The sequence below is a fragment of the Aethalodelphis obliquidens genome, unplaced genomic scaffold (genome assembly GCF_003676395.1).
Source record: "Aethalodelphis obliquidens isolate GAN/ISIS:26980383/991018 unplaced genomic scaffold, ASM367639v1 scaffold45, whole genome shotgun sequence".
NCBI lineage: Eukaryota > Metazoa > Chordata > Mammalia > Artiodactyla > Delphinidae > Aethalodelphis > Aethalodelphis obliquidens.
The window spans coordinates 1,380,057-1,407,779 of NW_020837989.1; the positions used below are offsets into that span (position 1 = coordinate 1,380,057).

General features: G+C 34.2%; 1 protein-coding gene across 5 annotated transcripts in view; it reads left to right on the forward strand.

Annotated features, from left to right (window-relative positions):
* The window catches only part of CLINT1 (clathrin interactor 1), a 65,908-nt gene that overhangs the window by 13,833 nt on the left and 24,352 nt on the right, over nt 1-27,723 (forward strand). For 3 of the 5 annotated variants that reach the window (XM_027081417.1, XM_027081418.1, XM_027081421.1), the window contains exons 2-5: nt 22,648-22,752; nt 23,290-23,386; nt 24,956-25,064; nt 26,016-26,180. In XM_027081417.1, coding sequence (XP_026937218.1) covers nt 22,648-22,752; nt 23,290-23,386; nt 24,956-25,064; nt 26,016-26,180 — 476 coding nt within the window. Of the gene's footprint in view, nt 1-9,692; nt 9,748-19,733; nt 19,753-22,647; nt 22,753-23,289; nt 23,387-24,955; nt 25,065-26,015; nt 26,181-27,723 lie in introns of those variants that run through there. The other 2 variants (XM_027081419.1, XM_027081420.1) reach the window with 2 other exon arrangements.

The window sequence follows — 27,723 nt, forward strand, 5'->3', positions numbered from 1 at the left end:
GTTGACAGTCTATCCTTAAAGAAACTGAACAAAATCAAGAAAAAGAATCCTCTAAAATGTGATATCCAATTCATAATCTCTGATAATGGATGAGCAGTATATATAAGGAAAGCACATTGCAGTGTGCTTTCCAGTTTTTCAGTACACTCTCCCAAACTGGCAAGAAATTCTTTTGGCTTACCAGAGCCCTTTAGCCAGGTAATTTCATACAGGTAAAATAACATAATGCATTCCCATGTATTGATAGCTCCTCATGACTATGAGTATAGTAAATATGAGTGATTTTGTTAATGTGCAACAATAGCCAAGAGTGTTTTGTACTTAAGAGAAGTCTAGTTAGCCAATTATTTTGGAGTGTCTTCTCTTGACATACGAATTGTATTTAGTTTAGAAATTCTTAGGAGAGTAAGTTCTACCTAATTCTAATATAAATAATTTTTTTATAACTTCCACACAAACTCACCATTATGTGATAAACGTGTATGTATGCATTTAAAAATGTTTCACTCAAAAAAATTCTCGTCCAGATAGGGTTTTTTTTTTTTTGGCCATGCCACATGACTTATGCAATCTTAGTTCCCCGACCAGGGCTTGAATGGGACCCTCTCAGTGAAAGCATGGAGTCCTAATCACTAGCCTGCCAGGGAATTCCCTTAGGTAGCTTTTATTTTTATAATAGAAAGAAGACATATATTTAAAATTCAATTTCTTATTTTTCTTGCTATTTGTTTCTAGGCAGTTTTAGCAGTTTTAGCAAATCATTAAAGAACAGTGCATATTCATCACTTGTAATTTTTAAAAGTGACTTAAGATTGTATGATTAAAACTTTTTACTTGAAGTTAAACCATAATGGTTAAAAATAATATCCTTAGTTTGATATGTTTGGTTTATAGTTATAAGTTTGGTACTGAATGGGTTTCTGAAGTGTGGCTCATTTCTCATGAAGCCAAATAAAAATTTTAATCCTATAATCTGTTCCGTCTGCTGCCTCTGGGATATAAGCTCGTTGAGGGCGGGGACTTCGTTTTGTTTACTGCTATATTACTCCAAGTACAGTGTGTGACGTACAGTAGGTGTTCAATAAATATTTTTTTGAATGAGTATGTTAAATTTGGTAAGTTGTTTTATATTACTGAGGAAATCTTTTAAGTACAGATATTTCTAATAAAAACAAATCGTTATTGAGCATTTGTCATGTGCCAAGAACAATAGTGACAACATTATTATTATTCTGAATTTGTGGTTGAGGAAAATGACCACAGAGAAGTCCAGAAACTTGCCCGAAGTAACACATCTAGAAAATAAGAGTCTAGATTTAAATCTAGTGTCTGCTTTCAGAACATATATTTAACAGTTTTTGCTAGCTTGTACAAGACATTATTCACTGTAATAGAGGTGAATTACTAGTGTATGCCTTAAGCAAGTTAAAAATTACTTGAAAAAAGTTTATAATAAGCTTCTGAACCAAATTCAGTGAGTATTTATTCCTTTCTTCCATATATGTACCAGTCATAAAAGAAAATTTTTCTGGACTCTTTTAATACTCTGAATAATGTAAGTAGGATGCCCCTCAATGATCGAGAAGCAAACAGTTGTAGGTGAAAAAGGAAATCTTTTTTTTCTTGTAATGAACTTGCTCACTGTAATTAATCCTAAAAAAAAATGTCATGACAGTCATGAGCTGTAGTATGTGTTTCAGAATTAGTCCCCTGTAGCCAGCTTCCACAACTTTAGTAAGTTTCACACAATTTTTTGATCTTTATATTGTGGTCAGTTAACTGTGCCTGTAGTGCTATGTCTTATTACCCTGATTTATGTACAACTTTTCCCAATTTTTCTTATGCTCAGATTGAATAATTTGGGAATAATTTTCCTTAGTTCGTTATGTACCTATCCAAGGAGTATGTTTTTGGCATAGGTTGTGTTTAAATGGTATATAATAACTGAAAATACATTACTGATACCCTTACTAATCTTCACCATATCTTATAAGGATCTTTCAGTGAGTGCTTATTAAATATCTACAACAAGCACTGTACAGTACTGTAAACTGACTGACAGACCTTATGGTTCCAATAGCAGCTTATGATTCTGTGAAGTGGATGCACATGACAAGCACATGAAAAAGACAGAATAATATAAGATGATATGATATCTGAATTTGGGGTATAGGTATATATACTGTAGAAATTCAGAGAATGGAAAGAACAATTAAGACAGAGCAAAGGCTTAATGAAAAAGATAGATCCTGGTATTTCAAAATATGTGTTTGCTGAAAGGAGGATAAGGCCAAATAAGGAATCAAACATGGAGTGAAAAATCTTAAACACAGGTCAAACGATGTGGGCTCACTGATAAGAACCTACTCCCAAATGGTTCCAAGTAGAGGATGACATTACTGAATACTGTCTAAGAAGCTGTTCTGTTGCAAAGGGAGGTCCTCCTTCTACCCCAATCACATAGTCCAGATTAAATAATTTGAAGTGTAGATGTTTGGTGGTTTGTGTTTGTTTGAGTTTGAGGGGAAATAAATTATATAGGCTTCAAAATTTTAGTAGTGAGGTTCTGGAAACAATTTCCTTCATGTCAGAAAAATTGAGCCTAGTTTTTGGGATTTGGAAATGCATTTGAGTAAATCTAAGTTTAATCGATCGTGGATGAAAATGGGGGAAAAAGACTATTGCTGACAATATTTTTAAGTTTTAAATTTTATTTAAAATTTTTTAATTATTTGAGTTCACTTACAGGTAGTTTTACAAACTTATCACTGCTGAGGTGCACGATTTCTCATTTTATTATTCTATTGATAGGATTTCTTAGTTATATACTTTCAGTTAGTGTTTGATATTTGGCAGTGCATCTGAACTTAATCACATAGAAGTGAAAACATCTATAAGTGATGTGATCAAACTACAACGTCAAGCATTTGTGTCTACAAAGATGTAGTTTTCACATATTGTCCCAGTGCAGGATGTTTCATAATTTTCTCATTCTCTTAGAAGGGTTTTATGCTTTTTTTTAAGCTTAAGTAATTTTAGTACTTTCTTTTAGATTTTTTTTCCTGAAGAAGTCTCATAATACAGTTAATAAACTTACCTTAATAAGGTATTTTAAATAGGGTGCCACATATTTTAAAAGATAATTTTTTATGAGTATGCCCAAGCTGAGCAAACTTCTTTGGGTTTCAGTTTTATTTTTAAATGAGGGGTGGGAGGAGTAATTTGAGGGAAGACATCATAAGTCAAGAGACTTTTTGTGCATTTCTGTATGAAATGGGCATAAGGTCTACCTTCCAGGAATGTTGAGAGAATTAAATGAGTTAATATATTGTGAAAAGGTTTACCATTGTGTTCTCAGTAAATTCTTGTTCTTTTGTTTTGTTTGGTCATTATGAGATAGCTTTAAAAAGGTGTAACCTAAAATTAAAAGATATAGGTGAACAAAAACTGTCATTCCTTAGATTAGTTCTAAAGAGTAGGAATTTAAAAGTTGGCAAATAATTTTAATAAACTTTAAACCCCTTTAACAGTAAAATTTTTACTGTTATTTTAGTAGCTACTCTTTTATTATACCTGTAAAAACTAGAATTGGGATCTATAATGCTAACAATTCTTATGCTATACTCTTTTTTAATACACTGGGTTATTTGATTTGCTTCTGAAACCAGTTTAACATATGACATCTCTTGATAAGAAAAACATCACACTGTCCTTTCTTTTTTGGAAAAAAAAAATTGATTTACTAAGTAACCTGAGCAAGTGACCTTAAGCAACTGTCAGCAATAGGAAAGATTGTTTCGCAATTAAACTTACACACAAAACAATGCAAGTCTGAAGCTGCTTAAAGTAGAGAAGGACTGTTTCTGGTTGTTGAATAGGAATAATATTCCCATACTTTAAAAAATATATGGACCTCAGGAGCTTACGCTTTCAAAATTTATTAGAAGTTGCATTTGAGGAACTTGTGCTTGAATTGTTAACGTGTGTCATAAGATATACAGTTGAATTTGAAATGACTGGTATTTCCAGAACAATTTTCAAATAAATACGTTATGCTAAATATTTAACTAAAAGTTTTTCTAGCAAGTGGGAATGGGTGTCCTAGTTATTTAGAGTCATAAATAGAACATTACTGTTGTATCTAAATATAACATTTAGCTAGCTTTTATTAACTTTTGTCATTAAAAAAAATGGTAATAGATTACTGTTTTTCATGAGAACTTTGTAACTAGAATAATCCTAAGAGAGTCCTTGAGGGTGTGATTGGCCTATTTATAAGTTGTGTGAAATGTTTAACCTTGAGGATTTTTTACTCATATAAGTACTTAACATTGCTTGACATGTTAACGTGGTTTGGGGGGGGGTGTGTGGTAGCTGGTGTACCAAAAGAATGATTTGCATATGCTATGCTACTAATTGTTCTTTTTTACTATAATTTAATTATAAAATAGAATGATACTAATTATAAAAAGTCAGGTGAGCCTAAATTTCATAATGCATTTTAACTGTGATAAACTTCCTTTACATTAAAACTGATGCATTCTATATCTAAAAGCATAATGTATAGTGTTCACTCTATCAAAACTCTTCGATGCTTTAATGGAGGAATGATTGCACTTGAAAAAGCTAGTTCCTGCCTAATTTGACACTGAAATAAATGTTCTCCAAATTATAGAATCAAGAAAATGACAGCTTGAAATGAAAAAGAAATAAACCAATCAATCTTTTCATGAAGTTTGACTTTGTTCCAAGTTATTTGTGTTACTTAGAGGGGTAGTTTTAGGGAAAAAAATGTTTTTTATTGCTGTTAAGATTCACATAGCATGAAATTAACCATTTTAAAGTGTTGAATCCAGTAGCGTTTAGCACATTCACAGTGTTGTGCAGTGAGGCAGATTTTTAAATAACTTTTTATTTTGAAATCAAAGTTTTAAGAATAGTAAAGAGAATACCTGTATACCCTTTATCCATATTCACCAATTTTTAAGATTTTGCCATAATTACTTGTCATTTCCCTCCTCTTCTGCTCTCTATTTCTCTGCGCGTGCGCGCGCTCTCTCTCTCTCTCTCTCTCTCTCTCTCTCTCTCTCTCTCTCTTTCTCTCTCTTTCTCTATCACTCACTCACTCACTCACTCACTCACTCATCTGATCCATTTGAAAGTAGGTTACATGACCCCTTTGCCTCAAGTGTGTATTTTCTAAGAACAAGGTTTATTCTCCATATGGCTATGATATAGTTAGCAGATTCAGAGGATTTAACGTTGAAACAGTAATTTTATCTCCCTGTAGCCCATATTCCAATATTGCCAGTTATCCCACTCCAGTACAGGATTCTATCCGGGATCATGTATTTAATTGTCATGACTCTTTACTCTCCTTTAATGAAGAGTTCCTTAACCTTTCTTTCCTAACAAAAATGACACTGGCACTTTTGAAGGTTATAGACCAGTTATTTTATAAAATATTCCTCAATTTAAGTTTAGCTGATACTTCCTCGGGTTATGTTTTCTGAGCTGGAAAATTACATTAAGTGATGCTGTGTCCTTTTCAGGGGGAAAACAATTTCTGTATGTTGCTCAATAGTGATGTTAATTTTGGTCACTCAGTCAAGGTGTTGTCTGACTCCTCTACCATATAGTCACTATTTATCTAATTGCAAGTAATAAGCAATCTGTGGGGAGATACTCTGAGACCCCCTCCTCATCAGACTCCCCCCTGGATTTAGCATCTACAGATGATTGCTTGAGCCAGTCTTTACTATAATGGTTAAAAATAGTGATGCTCATCCCTCCCCTTCTCTTCAGAGTTATCAGTTTACTTTAAGCAAGAGCTGTTACTTTTTTTCTTTCCTCCATCCCTCTCTCATGGATTTTCATTTTATTCAGTGGATTGTAATCCATTACTGTCTGCCACTTATTTCAGGACTCAAATTGTCACTGATGTAGCCAGTGAGAGCCCCGTGAAGCTGGCCTGTATCCTTTCGTCATGCCGTTTTATTTTTTTTCGCCCTTTCTGGCACAAGGTGTTTCAAGCTTGTCCTGTATTTTCACTGCTTCAACTCTGGAGTCAGCCATTTCTGCAAGGACCCCTGGCTTTGGTTCTTTTTAGCAGTGGGACAGATTTTAAAAAGAGATTTTTTGGTAGATTAGAGAGATTTTTGTCATAATTAAGATGTTGCTAGAACTTCTTACATGTAGGAACACCTACAGTACAGAGAGGTGGCACATGGGATAAAGACCTCTTTGGAAATGTGGTGGTGGTATTTTTCTTTTGGATAATTAAAGTTTAACATTTTGTTTTCGTATTTTTAAACCTTAAGAGAATAAGATTTGTGAAGGATGCTGCATTGCTATTCTCTCCTGCTATTCCCACATCCAGCAATGTAATTTGCTTTCAGTGAATCAATTAAGTATGAAAAGACAAAAATCAAAGCACTTGCTATACAAGTATATACATTGTAGATAATCTGATTATGTCAATAAAATGCTGTCACAGAGTACACTTTTCCTAGTGGTATTTCATGTTACAACCATCTACCTGTACTTCACATACTTTTTATTATATCTCCTGTTTGGCTTTTGAATTGTTTATACTAGCAGCTGATTACTGAGTAATTTAAGTCTCACTTAATTATGGCAGTACTGTTCTAATTAGAATGCTGGATGTTGGTGCTTTATTTAGCTAGCAAATGTAAAATACTTACGTTTGTGATATTTGTAGAAGTAAGTATTGAAGATTAATTTCCTGTAGATAATCTTAGGATGTATAGCTTAAGTGTAGACTTATGCCTACTTTACCCCCAAACCAAATAGATAACTCATTTGGAATATGAAACACTTTTGACTTAAATTGGAAAAAACTGGCCATAGTTGAGAGTCTCATTTTCTGAACAATTAAAAAAATAACTATATGTGCATAAATGTTAAAACGCAGCAAAATTACACAGTTTTAAATAATTAAATAAAAGTAATTTGAACATTAAGAGTTAGAAGAGCTTGAGAAATTTGCTAGAGATACAACACTGGTGTTTGAATTTAACATAGGTAATATCCCTTTGGTCATGTTGAGATTTATAAGGAATAATTTGAAAATAATAACTACATAATTAACATTCCCTTTAGACTGATAATATTTTTCAGATGAGTTTTTTAGAATAAATGGTGATGATCATCTTTTCATGAATGAGTTATATTCTTAATGCTTAGATAATCTCTGATAGAGAAAACTCAAATTATAGGTATGCTTCTCATGTCAGATACCCATACAACAAAGAGAATGGGGTGTTGTACTAAGGATTGCAGGAAGCCACAGGACAACCTGGCTTATTCACTTAATGAATATTTACTGATCATCTGGAACTCTTTCAGATACTTGAAGTAAGTTGTAAGCAAGTTTTGGTGGGGAGAGATAAAAAGAACAAGTAAGCAAAATAATTACGTATTTTTTGAGTGTTATGAAGAAAAGGGGCTGAAGTAGAGAATGATGAATGGAGCTGTTTTAATTAGGGTGGTGAGATGAGACCTGAGAATATGGTATCTACATTAAGACTTAAAGAATTTAGAGCACACAGAGTAAAGGAGGAGTGTTCCAGAGAGAGGGCATTATGGAGTGAGCAAAGACCCAGAGTGGGGAAAGAGCTGGTGAGAAAGTTAGAGAACAATATGGTAAGAGCATGTGGAAGAGAAGTGATAGGCTCAGGGACTTGTAGGCCATTGCATGGAGTTTGGATTTATTTTAAGTGTATAAAGCCAGTGAGGAATTTTGATAAGCAAAGGAGTGAAATAATCTCACTTATGTACCTTACTCTTGGTACTGAGTTGAATAATAGATTGAGGGTGGGGACAAGAGTAGAAGGGGGGCACTGGTTAAAGTCATGATTATAGCATAGCAGTTAGGAGTGTAAGCTCTGGACCTTTATCTCCAGAGTCAGATCATCTAGGTTCAAATACTGAGGTCCCTAATGGTTGTGTGCCTAGAGTGAGATAACCTCTTTGTACCTCAGTTTCCTCATCTGTAAAATGGGGATAATAATACTGTCTCATAGAGTTGTTAGGAGAATTAGATGAATTGTTTTTAAAGGGCTTAGACATTGCCTGGCCTGTAGAGTTACATAAGTGTTTAAGAACCAATAAACAAATATATATGGCCATCTTATGGAATAGAATGTGAAGCAGGCAATAAAATGTCCTCATTTACCTCTGCCATTTGTGTTACTTTGGAAGGAACACACAAGAATTACTGCTATGCAGTCTTTGCTTTGCTCAGTTCTTCTGTGGTAATAGATTGTGCCAAGTGAGGGCCTGGTCCAGTATGTATGAGTTTCAGTTAACAAGGTGCCATGCAAAGGGAGGGCTGCTTGTATATTAGAATTCCAGCATCTAGAGAAGTGAAATTCATGATGCTCTCAAATTCATAGTTGATACTGAGCATGAGTAGGAAGTTTAAAGTGTTTGAAGTTTTTTGGGGGGTTTTTTTAGCCTTCAATTTCATATTTAGCTCTTTACATGTTTCTGTGGGGCACAGAAGTCCTTTGCCAAGGTATCTTAACTTTTTAAGTCTTTGCTAGGGGTCAGTAAGCTAATTTTAAGGGATATAGTAAATTAACAAGTCTTTCTTGCTGTGATTCCAAAAAGCCTGAGATTGAAACATTCTACGTCAGCTTTTTAAAAAAGAAATTTTGTGAGGGTAGTATTTCTTATGTCATTCTCTTTTGTGTATTTGTTGGTCAGTGGGTGTTTATTTTAGTCCTCTCTATTCATATCTTAATCTCAGCTTCCTTATCTTCCATCCACCCCTCTCTGTTACCAGGAGATCATAGATTTCATTTATGTATTCACCGGTCAGTTATTAAATACCCGTTTTATGTGAGGCATTCATTGTTAGGCACTGAGAGGGAAACAAAAATGCATAACATGGAGTACAGTCAATTCTGATTATTTGAGGTAGTTATGTTTTAAAAAGTCACTGTGAACACTGAACCTTTGTTCATAGGGGAAGTACAGGGTTAGTTTCCTGTAGGCCTCTGGTCACATTTTCATCAACCAATTAGTAACCTTCTTTTATATGTGTTTCTGTTTAAAGTCACCTTCTCTAATATTGTTGATTCATTAACATTGAACTCAGAGCCAAGTACACTATACTTCATGTCTTATTTAACATAGGTATATTCTCTGTAAGGCACATCATAAGCCTCTTACTTTTAGAAACACTAGACAGCTCTTCAGCAGTCAGCTTGGGGGCCATATTAAACAATGAAATCAAGAAAAATCATAAAGATGTGAAACAGCAATACTGAATAGACCAGAGAAAGGACGTTTGTTTACAGTACAAGAACTCAAACAAGAAGACAGAGCATCAACTTTTTGACCTCATCTGGGAATGCATGACAGATGACTCAAATGTTTTGCTACACTCTTCACAAATGACCACAAAAGCACTGTGAATATTGATTTTGGTGTTAAAAATACATTTCAGTGAGCAAATATAAACTAACAAATACAGAGTCCTCAAATAATCAACTCTACTTGCTTTTTAAAAACTTATATTTTATTAAGGGAATTAAGATAAATTCATACATAGCCATTGTACGGGCAGAATAGAATTCATAATGTTTATTTCTTCATAGGAAAGGGAGACTATGGGCTGGAAAGAGTCAGAAAGTCTTCATTTTTGCATCTTTGTTTAATACTAGGCTTGATTTTAACTGAAAGAAGAGGTGGGGATTCCAGGAGTGAACAGTTACTCAGGTAAGAAAGTAAAGGGCATGTTTAAATTCCAACTAGTAATACAGTATGATTATCCTGTAAAGTAAATGAAACAGAAGTAGTGGGAGAAAAGGCTAGACAGATAGGTTGAGTCCAGATTATGTAGGTCCTGATCACCTGCATGATCAACAAGGACTTTTTTTAGTCAGAGGAAAGAAGCTATAAGGATTTTAATCCTTTTGTTTAATTAGTCAATAAATATTTATTAAACATCTGCTGTCACCAAGCCTGTTCCTGGTACTGGGGATTTTAAGTGAGTTAGAAAATTTGTGTCCTCTGGATGTTTTCAGTCTAGAAGTGGAGACAGGCAAGTAAACAAACACGTCCATTATATAGTGCACTGGTTTTAGTTTTAGTTCAAGGTAATAGAAAGCACATAATGTGCTTTGCTGTGTAGAGCACATAGGCAGATCCCCAGAGTTGAAGGAAGATTTCTTGGAAGAAGTGGCATTTAAGCTAAAATCTGATGATAAGGTGGGATTAGGTGGGGGGGATGGGATGTTTGGGCAGAGGATTTAGAAACAGAGGGATAGCATGTGCAGAGACCTGGAGAAAATAACAGTGATGGGACTGAAGAAATAAATTGGTATCTCATATGAAGGAATGTGGACTTCATCTTGAAGGTAATAAGGAAGACTTTGCTGGATTTAAAATGGGAGCTGAGATAGATAGGATTTGTATTTCAGCAAGAGTTCACTTTGTTTCTAGCCTGTTGGAAGATAGAGGGGAAGCAGAGAGACTGGTTACAAGGTTGTTGGCAGGAATCCCTGTGAGAAATGGTGGTCACCCTGGACCAAGGTAGTGGCAGTGTGTGTAGCTAGAAGTGGATGGACGTATTTGAGAGATACTTAGAAAATGGGGTTGAAAAGACCTGGGAATGGATTGGATGCTAGCTAGAAGACGGGAGAGAAGTAATCAATAGTGATGTTCAAGCCATAACCCAGGATGGTACTGTTCACTGTACAGGAGGAGGAAGATGTTTCAAGGGGAAGGTGGTAATGAGTTTGTGGTAGACTAACATGACCAACACTAAATATTAGGAAGATGAATCTGATTGTGCTTTGGAGGATGAATAAAAGGAGAATACACCTGAAATGGAGAGATTGTTAAATGCTTTTGTAGGAGTCTAGGCTAGAGGTAGTGCCTGTATTTTTAATGCAGATTGAACAGGTTTTGGAAATTAATGGGAAGTAGACATTCAGGGAAAAGACTCCTGAAGATGACTCCAGACATCCCAACAACTGCACCCAGCCTGCCCAGCTTTATGATGTGCCCTGAGATTATATATCAGGATGCAAAACAGTGAAGCTACCTTCATGTTGCTACCTCTCAAATACATAGGAACTAACATTTTATTGTTAAAAAGCAGCACTAATTTGTAAGAATAATCATTTTTTTCCCGCTCTTGGGACTTTCTTTTGGGGTATCTCATATATGTATTTAATTGATCCTTGTGAAAAATGTTAGCTCTGCATGAGGGAGCCTAGAAAAGCAGCTACCAGTGTGAGAGTAAGGGGCCATGGGGAGAGGCCATCTATCACTTTTCCTGAGCTCTTTGCTGTGGTTCTTCTTGTTCAGCTGTGCATTATAAAATATCATAAAATAAGTAAAATATATAGGAAAGATGTTTAACATATGGTTATTAAATGAGGATTAAGAAATTAAAACTTGAAGCTGAAATAAAGTGAGAACTTTGAAGGGGTTGGAATAAAGTTTTAAAGTTTTTTAAAACCCAATGCAGAAAGGACTTTACAAAAAGAGTAAAACAGATGAGTCTTAAAATAATATTGAGGGAATTCCCTGGCGGTGCAGTGATTAGGACTCAGTGCTTTCGCTGCCAGGGCCTGGGTTCGATCCCTGGTCAGGTAACTAAGATCCTGCAAGTTGCATGGCACAGCCAAATTAAAAAAAAGAAAAAGTATATGTATAACTTAGATCAACAATAAAGTTCAATCAGGAGTTTTTTTTAAGTGTGATAAAAATAAGAAATAAAGCAAGGTAAAAGGCTGAAAGCCAGTCAACAGATAAGAGTTTAAAAACATAAAAGGTTTTCATTAGGTTAAAAATGAGAAATAACAGATACTAAAAATAATGGTAAGGTAAAAGGTATCAACTGACAATATTTTTGGAAGTTTGGAAAAAAGGGCCTTTTAAAAAAAATACATCAAAGTGGGTTTCTTGGGACACTTTCAAAATGTCCCAAGGGAAAAGGTGTCTCGTCCCCAAAGTTTTAGAAATGTTTAATATAGTCCCTGTTGGAGATTCATAATACACTTGAGAATAGTAAAGCCTCCAACAAGTGTTGCAGTAATAAAGTTGCCTTTGTTTTACATAACATTTCCTAAACCTTACCATGTAACACATTTCTCACACACCTATTAATGTCTCCCAGAGTATTTTTCACAAAACACTAGAGTACTGTTTCAAAAGAAAATAAAAAATGAAAATCTTAACAGTTACAGAGTTATGTGATAAAAAAAAAGTCAGCTGGAAATAAGAAAATGGTTTTGGGTTGGGACTGGCATTCATTCCTTGGGTATGTCTCCTGTTGAGGCAGCAGTGTTCTGCAGGAGCCAGGGGGCAGAGAGCAACCTGATACCTTTACCTTCTGGCCCTCCATCCATAGCTGTTTTCTTAGAAAGCTTTTTATCTGTGCAGACAGAGCATTGCTATAACACACAGGCTGCTGAGGCAGGGGAGTGCAAGCTGATCCTCCTCCAGCCAATGGACACTTACCTAGCAAGTGAAAAGAAGTTTTATATACAAGTACTGTTTTTCTTTTCTTTAAAAAAAGATCATGTTTTTTCATTGTGTAAGTGAAATTTTAAACAAATGTGCCTCCACCCCAACACTTCTTAATGGGCTTTTTTCCTTTATGCTTTGTCCACATGCACATGTGTTTTTATATACTTGGTAGTGGTTAATGTTCATACAATTTTGTGTTGTGAGAGCTTTTTTCCTATGGCCATGAAAGGAAGAATTTCCTAGTGGTGGCTGCCTCTGCCTGTTCTGTTGCTACATTGTTCCAAGCACCATTTCTGCAACATCTTGGGAGCAGCTTTTCATTCTGCTTTCCTGAACCACTCAAAAAGTCTTCCCTTTTTCCAGCCTTCCCAAACCTTACTGCTGCCAGAGTGCCTCTCTGGAAAATAATAACTCCTTAGCATTGTGGGACTAGCCTATGTTGGGACAGCTTTTTTCTAAGCCTATTGTCTGCTGCCCAGGTCATGTTAGCAGTGCTTATGCTAGAGAGACATTAGAAGGGCTTCCATATAAACCATCAAGACCTGTGAACATCCAGACATTTCCTAGTATAATGATTTTGCTGTTACAGAGGAAACAGGATAGAGAAACTGGGTGTCATGGCTTTTCTAACATCCTTTGTTCAGCTAGACACCTCATGGAGTGAGTTACATGGGCCTTATTTTTGTTACTTTGAAGCTCAGAATTCTGCAACTTTTTCAGTATCCCCAAATTGTAGATATAAACTTCATGCTAAATATGTTTCTTCTTATAATAGCTTAAAAGTCTTTGTTTTTTGTGTAATTTGCTTTGGGATGTGTGGCTTCAGTAGCTGATATTTATGAGTTAGTTTAGTGAATCCAAAAAAATTAGAGACATTATCAGATGATGTCAGATTACCACTACAGGAGAAATTGCTGTTTAATGTAAAAATAAAAACCTAGCTCATGGTTGGTGGTGTACCAAGATTAAGGAGAGTGAACTTCAAAATACAAACTCTGTTAAGCATAAAATGGCAGTTCTGTGCTAGGGCTTGTATTGATACTTGTCCTGTCTCTTAGTGAAACTCATTTCCAGATCTTTGGCCATTTTTAAGTAATAGCCATCCTGCCTTGTTGTATAGTTACAATAATCTTCATTTCAGTATGCACACCGGGGTCAGATAGGCTGCCAGTTACCATGACTGTAAAGTCCCACAGCAGTGAATGAGATGGGTAAGTAATAAGTATGAATACCAGTGTACTCTAAGGAGCCATATAAAGAATATCTTCAAACTAAAAATGATAAATACTGGCAGAAAAGTAACGATGTGTGCTAAATGCTTTACATGTCATTTCATTTAATCTCTGTAATACATAGGAACTACCTTTCAGATGAGGAAACTGAGACACATCAGTGGTTGATTTGTCCAAGGATCAGAGACAAGATATGGGCCCTATTCATTTCTAATAAATTATTGATCAATTAATATACATATTACTTTGCTTTTCTACAAAATAACCATAAAAGATGAATCAGATCATGAAAATACATAGATGTGCAATGTTTTCCTCTAGTGTGGCCCTTGTGTTTTGGAACAGTTCCTGGAGTCAAGGCTCATTTTAATGTCTGAATAAGGGCTGCTATAAAATGGGTTATGTAATTTGCTATTGCTAACCACTGAAGTTGTAAGGAAAGGGAAATAGTTTTATAGTTTCTCCCACAGGTCATAATTTAGTTGTGGACATCAGGATGTTTTTCTTGGCTTATCTCATCCATGTAGTTTTCCTTTGCACATCTGTTACATAAATTACTAAACTATTTTCTTGAAAAGTTGCCAGTTTAAGTCACACTTAATAGTGATCGAGGGGTTGGTACCTTTTGGAAAAATGAATTAAATGACAGACTTGGAGGGGCAGAAATCCAACTACTATCCCAATTTAAGTATTTTTTTGTTTTGGATCAATTCCTGTATTTTTTGAAAATTGAAATAATTATGTGTGGTTTCTAGTGTTTCCCAAAAGACTTTATGTTGGACTATAAATATTTAATGATCTTTCATATAAAATGAGGTATTTTAGTTACTGCTTCTGTAAATTATCTTTCTAGTGATCAATTTATGTATACATTCTAGTCTGGTATAAAGTTTGCTATTTGAAATTAAATTTGGAGTATTGACTTCTTTAATGATTATTCATCTTATGTACCCTTACCTTGAATTCTACATAAACCATAAAATAATGATTTTTCTGGGGGGGGGGGTTTGGGGGGGGAAAATTCATAAGATTTATTATGTCTGCTAGTTACATGTTAGGACTACTTTATACTTAAATGATGAACAAGTCAGTTAGGAATCTCAGAAATTTTAGATGTGGGTCTGGTTAATTTTGGCTTGTGCAAACTGATACTGAATCAATACTGGAAATTTTCATGGAATGTTTGGTAAACTGTTACATAAGCAAGGGCCCAAGTATTTTTTTAATGCACATTGTGAAATTATGTAGATTTGGAATGCTGGTTTTTAAGCTTGAAATCTTTAGATAAAGATATCATTTAGAATACTGATAATCTGTAATGGCTGTTTTTAGAGACGGGAAGAGAAAGTACGTTATAAACCGGTGTCAGTTACTGATAAAAGTTCTTAGATAAAATTTTTTTACATTACATTTCCTACTGTGTAACCGTTCTCCTTTCTAAATTACGGTAGAGTCTTGATAGATTTTTCTGTTCAGAGTTTTGACTTTTTATAACAGATCTTAGAAGATTTGTTAACAGAAAATAATGTATAATTTTGTCATGATCCAAATCTGACTTGCAGTATGGGAATTAGTCACTTAGCTAATAAGCCAGTCACTGGCATCCACCTTGCAGCTCAGCCCTGTTATGCTCCAGTTCTGGGGCTGTGGTAACACCTTAACTTTTTGTGTGTGAAAACGACTCAAAAGAAAGCCAACCTCTGGTACTGGTATTGAATGTGGCAGAGCCTAAGAAAATGATGATTCACAGGCAGAAAACAGAAGTTTTACGCGTATTTAAAGAGGAACACATTTAAGGGTTTGGTAGTACCTTGGACTGATGACACAATCAAATCCATATGGAATCAGTAAAAGAAATGTATGGAAAGTGTTCTGCCATGCAAAAGTTTCTCACCTAAGAAATAAAATTTAGTGAATCTAAATATTGGTTACCCTGTGTTAAGGAAGTATAATATGCACAGGATACTTTAATTTTTTATTGAATCTGGGAGATTGTCAGGAGTCTACATTAACATTTTTATTTTCACAATTTTAAAGATACACAAAGGTCTTCAGCTCATCTTTCAAGAATGCTAGGGGTTTATTATAGTTCCTTCTACCTGCAGAGTAGTGTTTAGTGTTTATTTTGCTCTCTGTTTGCCTTGCCCCCCCCCCGGAATGAAAAATACTTTTATAGAAAACAGTTTTGTACAATTTATCTTTCCACTTTATCTGTAAGTAGTACAAATGCAGTGTAAAATTTTGAGTTAAGATTACAAGAATATTGAGCCATATCTATCAACAGTGTTCAGTAATAGTAAAACATCACAGGTGATTAAAATTCTATAGTTCATTTCTCCACCCCATGATAATACTAGTCTGAACTATTTATTGAAATTGAAGGCCAGCATCACTCAGAATGGATCAAAGAATTTGGTAGTAGAATTGATGTGAGAATAGCTTTTGATTAAGAAAAGAGTATAAAGTCCTTAATTTTCTTACAACTTAAAACAATTAGAATTTCAAAAATAGTTATGTCAGTTAGGAGTACTTTTCATAATAATATGTGGGGAGGGAACAATTAAAATGGTGTTTTGAACATTAATACATTTTCTATGGTTTTAATGTCATATTTTAAAAGTTAGAAGCTTTAAAAAGGACTATGGGGCCCCCTTCCTCCCTCAATAAAACCTGGCAGCAGATTGCTCTTTAATATTTATTTGGGTTTATTTATTTATTTTTTTACTGTGATAGCTAAAGGAAGAGGTGTAATATTTCAGTGCATATTCTTCTTGATTATTTTTAGAAGTAGCAATTAAATATTGTAGCATTTAGCATTTTAACGTTCCCTCTTGAAAAGTGAAGAAGAAAACAGAAGGTACATAATCCAGCACAGTCCTCCGTGTAAATAGGTGAAGTCATAAATAATATGCACATGAGCATACTACATACCTATAAGTGGATTGAAATAGGGTATTTTCTTTTAAGTAAGCAGGTTATTCTTTTCTGAAATCTTGTTACTGCAGAAGAATGGTTGAGAGCCTCAGGTTTTAGATGTCTTCAATTTCAGTTCTTTCCTATTTAAACTGTTTTCTTTACCTTGCTTTTAAGAATATGTATGTTTAAGAGGGGGTACATTGATTTCCTTCTTTTCAACTGGGTAGTTTGTTTTTAATTTTACTAAAACCAAAGAAAATGTAATTTCCATGACCGAGAATATATCTTTTTAAACATTAATTCAGCATTTAGTTCTTTTAGTAGCACAATTTGTGATGTCATCTTATATATTAATTAGTAGACTTTTAGCTCAGATGATACTACTAATTCTCTGATTTTAGAGCATTATGGCATAATAGAAAATGGGCTACATTTAATTAGAATTAGAAAGCCTAACAAAATTTGGACATCTATTGCTATTTACTAGTCATGTGATCCTGAGTGTAAGTTTATTTAAAGTTCTCTACTAAGGAGATGCTATTAAATATTTTTCCCTCTCTCTTCACTCAAATTTTTAAATTATTTATTTTTTGGTAGGGGGGCTTTTGCTAGTAATGGCAGTGTGGTAGCACTAGAGAGAAAGTGGCAAGCATCAGATTTGTTATTTGTTTCTTCTGTACTTATCAATATTTCATTAGTTTTCTTTTTATGATATGGATGGAGTACTGTAGTTTTTTCCTTGCTTTAGCACTGTAGCTATATAACTATGTTACTGTATAATCAAATATGATAACATCTGCTTTAGCAACATTAATTCTTCTACTGAACGATTGCTTGTGTTAAGACATAATTCATTGCTTTGTGTTTCATTTTCAGATCAAGAAAAAGCTTTTTTTTTTGGATGGGTAGCAGTATGAGTATTGAACCTGTAAATGTTCACCTTGCAGATAAGGGTAATGTGGTGAAGACCATCATCCCCTGATGAAAAATGAATGTCACATGGTCCATTATCTAGGTTTTAGAGCAAGTATTCTTAAAACTGTTTCTCTGCTCTTTTGGTTAGAAACATTTTTAAAAAGGAACAGATTTTTCTGGCATAAGTAATTTGTTACCTGAGAAAACTGTCTTTTTCACTGTTCATTTTAAGGGTGTTTTATTGTTTTTAAAAAGTTTCTTAAAGATTGATATTTTTAGAGGGAGCGTAATAGTTTTACCTATATCGTAAAAGTATCTTCTGAAATCTGTGGCATTAAGATCAAGAGGTCACTTTTAAATATAGATTTTAATGTTGGGAATTATTCTTCCCTAATACAGTTTTTTTTTTAATCACATTAATTTCAATATTATGTACCTAAGTTGCCCCTGTGGTTTTACACACATAGCATTTGGTATACATATTTTAGTTTGTATACATATATTTTAGTTACTAGTTTGCTACACTTACTAGCCTGATAACAAGACATTGGAAGTACAAATAATACTAATTTGGTCTACCATGATGCTTATTTGCCTATAAATAGTTAAAGTGTTGCTAATGATGATATAGTACTCGATTTGTATTCTTAATGGCATTTTAATACTTTTCCCTTGGTTACAATATAATGTTCATAGGGGAAATTTTGGAAAATATAGAAAAAAAGAAAACACAGTTTGAAGAAAAAAAAATACATTATTTAAAGCCATTACTTTGAATGCTGTATTTGTCTCCGTCTCTTGCTGCCTCTGTTTTTCTGACTCTCCTGTGTTTGTAAGTGTGGATGGTCGTATGAAAAAACACAAGTTTAACCATCTAATAGAAAATACTGCTGAATATTTTTTCCTGAGCTCGGAATGAATAAAGTCTTTACAATAACTTTAAAACAAAAAGAAGGGGCTTCCCTGGTGGCGCAGTGGTTGAGAGTCTGCCTGCCGATGCAGGGGACACGGGTTCGTACCCCGGTCCGGGAAGATCCCACATGCTGCGGAGTGGCTGGGCCCTTGAGCCATGCCTGTTGAGCCTGCGCGTCGGGAGCCTGTGCTCCGCAACGGGAGAGGCCACAACAAGTGAGAGGCCCAAATATCGCAAAAAAAAAAAACCAAACAAACAAAAAGAAACCATATTAAAAATACAGACCCATTTGATTCCATTTTGTTTAGAAAGAAGTAAAATTTAAAAGGCAGGCTAGGAAAAAGGCTTCTTACTAAATCTGTTTCAATTTTCGTATTCCTTTGTTAGCAGTTAAGACTGGATTATACCTGTACTTTACCTTTTCTCCTGGTCTGTCGTTTTGTTTAGCAAAGCATATTCTTGAACTTTTGGCAGGAAAAAAATACCATAAGACTATTCAAGTTTTTTTTGTCAGTCATTTTACTGATTATTCTTAATGCAGATTAGAAGAATCACTGACCATCTGTAGGTAAAGCTCCATTTTAGCTTTTACTTTCAACCAATTTTGCCTCTAAAACCTGGACCCAAACTGTTACTGAGTAAAATAACTTGATATTTATCAGTAGTGACCAGTGATACAAGCAGAAAATGGGGAATAAAGAGGAGGGCCCAAATGAACACTAATCATTAACAAATTGAATAATCAACCCTTGACTTATTATATTGGCTGTGTTCATATAGCCATAGAAGCATGTGTACAGGACTTGAGGATGGTAACTTTTAGTAGTTAGCATTAAAAATCCAACTGAGTGCATAGTGCTGGGTAGTGCAGAGTTAAGTACTCTCTTTGGAGACTCTTAGTCCTGTCCTACCTGCCTGTTGCTGGGGTGCTGTGAGGAGCACATGTGAAGTGTGTGAAAACACTGTGGTTTGATTTTAATTGTGGATTTTATCCTTATAAAAAAGCAGTGGTTCGGGCTTCCCTGGTGGCACAGTGGTTGAGAATCCACCTGCCGATCGATGCGGGGGACACGGGTTCATGCCCTGGTCCGGGAGGATCCCACATGCCGCGGAGCGGCTGGGCCCGTGAGCCATGGCTGCTGAGCCTGCGCGTCCGGAGCCTGTGCTCTGCAATGGGAGAGGCCACAACAGTGAGAGGCCTGCGTACCGCAAAAAAAAAAATAAAATAAAATAAAAAATAAAGCAGTGGTTCAATATTACTTTAAGGTAAAAATCTTCAGAACATGAGCAGCTTCTTATATTTTTCACTCTGGTCACTCCCTGGTAATTTCCTTTAATTTTGTTTGCAGAACAGATCCTTGACCTTTGTCTGAATTTTGTGTGTTTTAAAAAACTGATGAGAGATCCCCCTCTAGTGTCTGAATTATCCATTTTAAAACATTTGTGTCAATCATAAGAAGTTTTAGGAATTAAGCTGAATGTTTTTTCCTTTCACATCTGGACATAACTTTTTTTTTTTAACTTTTCTTTTTTGGGGGAGAGGGGAGGAGTTGTTTTCCTTTCTTAAAAAGGGCACTGGAATTATGGGTAGGGTGTGGATTGAGGGCAGTAGAAAACATGGGAAAGGAAGGATCAAAATGCCATTTCTACCTTTTTAGAAACAGTTATTTTTAAATGACCTGGAATAAGGCCAAACTATACAGTGTTGTTTTGTTTTAGTTTATATTTGTTTCCGAATTAAGTGCAGCTTAAAAATACTTTGCTTTGGAATTCTTTATGCCATCGGATCTCATCTTGAGCATTCCAGTTTCTGGAAAGCAGCGGTATTGTTAGAAAATGGTTTTAAAATAGAGCCTGATCATCTTCATGGAGGTGTTCTAACTTTGTTACTTTTTGTTACTATTGTTGCCATAGTTTTCCATGTTGTTGCCATTTTATATTTTATGTTGTGTGTTTAATGGCAAGCTGTCCTTTTACATAGTTCCCATTGTTTCTCAACCAAGGAAATAGGGAGATTCTTAAGCTATTGGCACTCTGCCACCTCTTCCTCTTAAACACACAGCACTCAAACACATATAGGCCTTCAGCTAAGAATCTTGAGAAGGGTTAAGGAAACAGGACCTTTCTCATTTGACCCATGGGTTTTTGTAGCTTGAACAAGGAAAGTAGTGTTCGGAAAGCTACAGCATTTATGAAGGCTCTAGTAAAAATATTTCATGTACATGAGCTAGAGATTAACTCTTCATCTTGTTCTCCAACAAATTAAACAGTGCAAACAATTTCAAGTGCAATTAGAATGATTATAGGGTTTTTATAAAAATCCGTTCATTAATAGTCTTAAATTTTGAAGGAGGCAGTGGAGACCAGGGATTTATTTTAGTGCCATGGAAATAATTTGTATTTGTTATCAAACAGTTGATATTTTAGGAGAAAGAAAGTAATAGGATTTCGCTTTTCTACCTTAATAGAACAGTATTCTGAATGTAAATCTAGAAGCCATATTTATTCTGTGATTTGTCAAGTCATATATATGCATAATGGTTCCTTTAAAATTTGAACTGTTTATTAATTGAAGTATTTGTAATAAATTTGAAATTTATATTTGAGAGATTCGAGTGCCAATTATAATCAAACCTTCCTTATTTAAAACAACTTTTTGATGACTGAAAAACCGTACAGCAAAAGTGGGGTAGATATAACTAATAAGAGTTACCAAATTCTTATTTTTTCACTATTTCTAAAACTCAATTTTAAGTGGAAGATTTGAATTACCATATTTACAGGCATCTGTTATAACAATTGTTCAGTAATAATTGGAGTGTTACATGTCAAATGAGTACTACTATAATGTGTCACATTTCCATAGTATGTATTCCTCAGAATGTCTTTGAATTCTTCAATCCATATAAGCATGAGAAATTCTTTTTTAACAACCACACATTTTGCCATCTCATCTCTTAATTGTAAGGTATTCTTTTCAAAGTTAGTTCTTTCTTATAAAAATATTACTTAATATTGATATTTTTAAATTCTAATAGGTGATATTATCTCTAATAATAATAGCTAACTTTTATTGAGCACTTCCTGTATATGTCAGACACTGTACCATTGTGTATCATTTGATATGTTACCCTTTGAGATAGTAGTAGTTTTCTTCCTTATTCCCATTTTACATTTGAGGAAACATTAAGAGAAGTATTGGGTTGGCCAAAAAGTTCGTTCAGATTTTTCTGCAAGATCTTATGGGAAAAACCCGAACGAATTTTTTGGCCAACCCACAAAATAATTTTGCCAAAGATCACAACGTAAGTTAATTGGAGTCAGATCTTTCTGACTCCTAGAATCCATGTTCTTGACCACTGCTGAAGTCTTAAGTGAAAGTTAAATACATTATCATACAGTCTCCAGATGGAATATTATGTAGCCATTAGAAATGAGGGCTGAGACTTCCCTGGCGGTCCAGTGGTTAAGACTCTGCGCTTCTACCACCGCAGGGCCACGGGTTCGGTCCCTGGTTGGGGAACTAAGATCCCACATGCTGTGCAGCACAGCCAAAATATAAATTAATTAATTTTAAAAAAAACAACCACTGAGGGTTACAGTGACTACACAGTGACATAGAAAACACATGTGGTACAGTAAGTGAAAGAAGACAAGGACTACAGTTAAATGTTCATAGTGGTTCTAAACATCTTTAGACTTATCTTTGATTTTTCATTGCTTTTTTTATACAGTATAAATAACATTTAGCTTTTATATAATTTTGCTCATTAAAGAATTTCTGTGAACAGGAAACCTAAGACTGCATGTAAACCAGGTCTGGTCAGCAAAATGACAACTTAGCTTTATAATAGACTGTAGCATGTTCAATTTCCTTTTTAATTTGACCTAAAGCCATTTTTTACTGGACTTATGCCAGCTCTAATGTAATCTCTCATCTGTATTCTTGAAGCCTAATGGAATAGTAAAATCTTCTTAAAGATAACTTAAATGTGTTATATAGTGTCCTCAGGGTAGCTTGTGCACAAAAGATGTTTTCTTTCCCACCCTGTAGAGGTATCTCATTAGGACACCCAGTAGTGTCATTATTAAGTTTTCATGTGTTTCTCAGTTTTGATGCTAATCTTTGTGCGTATGTGCATGCATCTTTTTTCTCTGCAGCACCAATGTGGTTATGAATTATTCAGAGATAGAGTCTAAGGTTCGAGAAGCAACGAATGACGATCCTTGGGGACCTTCTGGGCAACTCATGGGAGAGATTGCCAAGTAAGTGATAATTTGACTCAGCAGTTCAGAAAGAATGCAGCTATCTTCACCCAGAAATGTGAAATTTGCTTTCAGTTTTAAACTGTTTAGCTGCCAGATATAAATTTTGCATATAATCATTCATATATTAGTGGGGGAAGTTTTACAGAGGATCCATTCCCCTTAGATATTAGCTCAGAAAAGTAAAACAAAATTTTTCTTTTTCAATGAAGTTTAGACAAACTTTGTTAAAATTTTGACAAATGCATATAAAATGACTTAAAATAAAGCTAGGAAAATTTTTTCCTGATGAACATCTGGACGATTACACCAGTGAATGAAGGGCTTGTAAAATATGATATTAATTAGTGGGACTTATGAATGTGCTCAATATTGTATAAAATATAAGAAAGACATTTTTAAGGAAGCATATCTAAAGTTTTTTGAATTAAGCTTATTAATTTTTTAAAGCTCTTTAGGAAAACACAGAACAAGCCTGCCATCTACTGTCAGAATTAACACACTGCAAACTCTTAAGGAAAATTATTCTTTTTTCAGGGCTACATTTATGTACGAACAATTTCCAGAACTTATGAACATGCTTTGGTCACGAATGTTAAAAGACAACAAAAAAAATTGGAGAAGAGTTTATAAGGTATGGGTTTTAGTCTGTATTTATTATTTGACATGTTGAAGACAAATGCTTGAAGTTTTAAGGTGTACATACATAAGTGATTATGAAGGATATTGAATCCTAGAATAGAATATTCTAAAACAGCTAAAAGAAGTATATTTGCTGTTTGTGTTCTGTTTTCTAGTCACCATAAACCACTCTTCATATATTTGTCCATATCGAAAGTAATGAATCTATAGTAGTATGCATGTTTAGTGTATGAGCAATTAAGATGAAAACCACCCTCTAATATGCTTTGTCATCTCTACATAAAAATTTGCCAGTATTATTACAGTATTGTACACCAAAAATATGTGTTAAATTTAAGTATAACAGGAGATTCTAAAGCATTAAAATTCTAACTTTTTAAAATTTGCAAATATGTACTCTTTTGTTAGATTCCTTTCATTTAATACTGATCTCATCATATAATGTAGAATTCTAAAACAAGATAGTAATCTGTTCTTCCATCCCCACGATATTTTCTTGCTGCTCAGAAAGTTTTTCTGTGCTTTCCAAAATGGTGTTATTATATTTATATTTGAAACTTTGAAAGAAACGTTTCTGGCTTTCAGTATTGAAAATCAATGCTTTATTTAGTTCCATGTTTTTGATGTTGTTTGTCTCTGAAAACATTCACTGTCATTCCTTTAGCTTATACAGTAGTAGTGATGAAATAGTTTAAATTTCTATAAATTAATTTTTTTAAATTAGAGCTTTTTGTTTGTTTTAATAATTCTTGGGTAAACTACTTTTTTAACGAATAAACTCCTGGTAGAATGAGGGTTTTTTGCCCCTCAATTTCTTCAACCTAACTAGATTTTCATAGATCTAATCATCTTTATGTGAGGTTTGTTCCAAACAAAGTTAAGTTCAGAATTCATAATTCATTGGTTTTTAGTGCATTCACAAAGTTGTGTAGTAGTTACTAATGTCTAAACCAGAACATTTTCATCACTTCAAAAAGAAATCCCGTAAACATTCTTTTCTCATATTTGTTGGCAGCGAGTTTTTTTTTCCTTTGATTCTTTTTTTTTACGTGTCAGCATAAATCACCTTTTTAGCAGAAAATATCTATATTTTCCAAAGCAAGCAGCAAGTTTTTTAAACAAAAGCCACATCATAAACCTCCCAAATTAAATTTTATCTGAGGAAAAATGCTGTGAGGTCATGTAATTACCAAATAATTGTTCTCTTTAAACTGATGCTTCTAACACTAAAACTGAACCAGCTTTCTAAAAAGCTTAGTGTTCATTTATATCATACATTCAGATATTTAACATCTAAGTTTTTTTTTTAATCTTTTGACACGTGTATCCAGTGGACAGTTTATAATTACTTAGTACGCTTGGTATAAGAGGAACTTTAAATTGATAATAAGAGTTTTTAAAGGTACTTTCAAAGTCTAACGTAAGGTAAAGAACCCACATACACATACGCACACAAAGATTATTTATTTGCTAATGTTAGAATTTTTTTTTTTAGCCATTTACCAGAGCTCTACCAGAATTTATTTCATTAAATCTCATTTGGTGCTTTGTATTTTTACAGTCATTGCTGCTCCTAGCTTACCTCATAAGGAATGGATCAGAGCGTGTTGTTACAAGTGCCAGAGAACACATTTATGATTTGCGATCCCTGGAAAATTACCACTTTGTAGGTGAGCAATGGAAAAACCTATAAGCAAATTAAAACAGTAGTTGGAGTTGTCAGTCACCTGAACCAGCTTAGAAGCTTCTCCGCTCTAATTAGAATGTGACTGTTGCTGGTTGTGTGACGAGTGCAGAATCCAAGACGTGGGGCCCTAGAGTATTAATTAGTGAAGACAAGAACTTGCAGAAAATACTGGCTAATAACAACAGAACCAACACAACATGAGTGTTCGGGTTTATATTAAAATATGCACTAGAGACTGGTCCCCTGTGGTGTCCATAAAGGAATAGCTTTAATCATATGGGAAGAAAAGGTTAGAGCTCCAAAACACACACATCTGTTTGAAGCTGGGGGTTTTTTTTCCTCCCACCAAATAATATTTACTGTGCAAAGGCAGCAAGGCCAGAGTGTGTTTTGAATGTGAAAGAGGATACAGAATGAACCACATTTCATTTTGTAGCATACCCCAGTTGAAAGCATTTTAAAAATTCAGTTTTTCAGCTACACTAAATCCTGGTAATTAGTATTTCCAAACTTGTATTGGGGAGACGAAGGCGTTTGGGTGCTTTTCAGTCATTAAAATATACGTTTCGTTTTGTTTTGTTAAAATACCATAGAAAAAGAAAATAACATTTTTGGATATTAGTCCATTTTGTATGGTTATTGTTAGTAATCCTTTTTAGTGGATCTTTAATTGATTTTGCATAGAACTGTTATCTGTGGTCCTTTTTAGTTCATCTTTGCACTCTCTTATAAGCCAAAATTGCATCTCAAGACTTAGGATTTGATGAGGAAATGACAAAATTCAGTAACACAATTTGCCTCTTTTTATTCACTTTAAAATATTGAAGTTGGTTTCTTGTGTTGAAATTTTCATGTCTTTTTTGTGTGTGTTAAAGAGTTTGATACATATTAACTGAATTCTTAAGGTTTTGTTTCTCCCTTACCATCCTCACAGATGAGCATGGCAAGGATCAAGGTATAAATATTCGCCAGAAGGTGAAAGAATTGGTTGAATTTGCCCAGGATGATGACAGGCTTCGTGAAGAGCGAAAGAAAGCAAAGAAGAACAAAGACAAATATGTTGGGGTTTCCTCAGACAGTGTTGGAGGATTCAGATACAGTGAGTATCAAAGACAGACTGGCACCTAAGCATCAGTTTAGCTTCTTGGGTGTATTTTAAGAATCATTGAAATACAGGAGACAAAAATGCTATTTTGAATACATACAATACTGAGATATATGTAATACTCATTTTGGCTCCTGTGGATCTTAGGAATCTTTCTATTTTTTACTTTTGTGTTTCAAGAATATGATTTTAACCATTAAGCATTATTGAATGACGAAACTTTGAGTTGACATACAGAGAATAAAATAGATATATGCCCTTTCCTCTTGGGCTTCCCATTCTAAGAAAAAAAAGGATTTCTGTAACTTACCATGTAGAGCATTAAAAAAAAAGTTTGATGAAGAGATTCATCCTCCTAATTCAAAACCAGTTTAGTTCTATTTTTGGCCAAAAATAGAGCTACAGTTTAGTCCATCCTGAGTCTGTTCCCTTAATTAAGCACTGCGTTAATTTGATGTAGAAAAAGGTAACTGACAATACCATCAGTTTTTCATCTAGGCCTACACTGTATTGTTCCTAACATATTTAAGAACAGCTAGAACATTCATCTCTCATGTTTATTTTTAATGTAATAATATGGCTTTCCTAAAATAGATCACTAGGCAGGTGCTTGAAACAGATACAGAAAATAAGAACTCTCTTTCATGTTCCTTTGGACTCGTTCTGTCTTCTCTGAACACTGACAGTCCCTTGTCATTTTGTATATACACAGACAGGCCAGTGCCACGTATACTTAGCAGCTGCATATTGGGGATCTCTAACTGCCCCCCAACTATATCTAAGTTTGTTTATATTTGAATTATACTGAGATCTCGTAACTCCTTCATTGTAACTGTGTAAAAATTTTCTATTTCTTACCTTGCAAGTATCTATAAAATGTCTTCGCTCCTTTTCTCCTCTGCTTTCTTGCCCTCAAATTAAAAATACTGCATTTAATTGGTTAATGTTTCTAACAGCAGAAAAATTCCTTTTTTCAATGTCCCATATCACATTTAAGTCAGTTCTTGAATTGGGCAAAAATGTTTCTCTTAAATAAATCACAAAAATATGTTTTGGAGTTTTTATTTGTTTAGGGGAGTAAGAAGTCTTTCAATTATTTACCCAAGTAAATATTTTATTCTTTAGATTTTTCAAAGTAGCTTTAGCAGTTTAATGTGTTTTTGAGTAGAAAGAGCTGTTTGCCACTCCTTTCCTCATTCTACTTGCTAGTAGTCCTTTTTTTAATCAGCATAATATATAATTAGATAAATTTAGACAATTGAGTAAGTTTTTAGACTTAGAGTGAACTAATTACATCATCTGCATTAGAGATAGAGCTGAATGTCCTGTGCATTGCCTTCTTTTATAAATTATTTTTAATGTTATATATATTATTCAGAGACTTAATCAACTTTAACTATTTTACATGCTTTTTATTTTGACATTAGATAATGTTTTGCCAATATCCAGTATCTCTGGCACTCATTTAGTATGATGTCCACCGTGCTAATTTAGTTTTCACCTGCTTTCATTTATCCTGTAAATTTGTTTCTTTTCA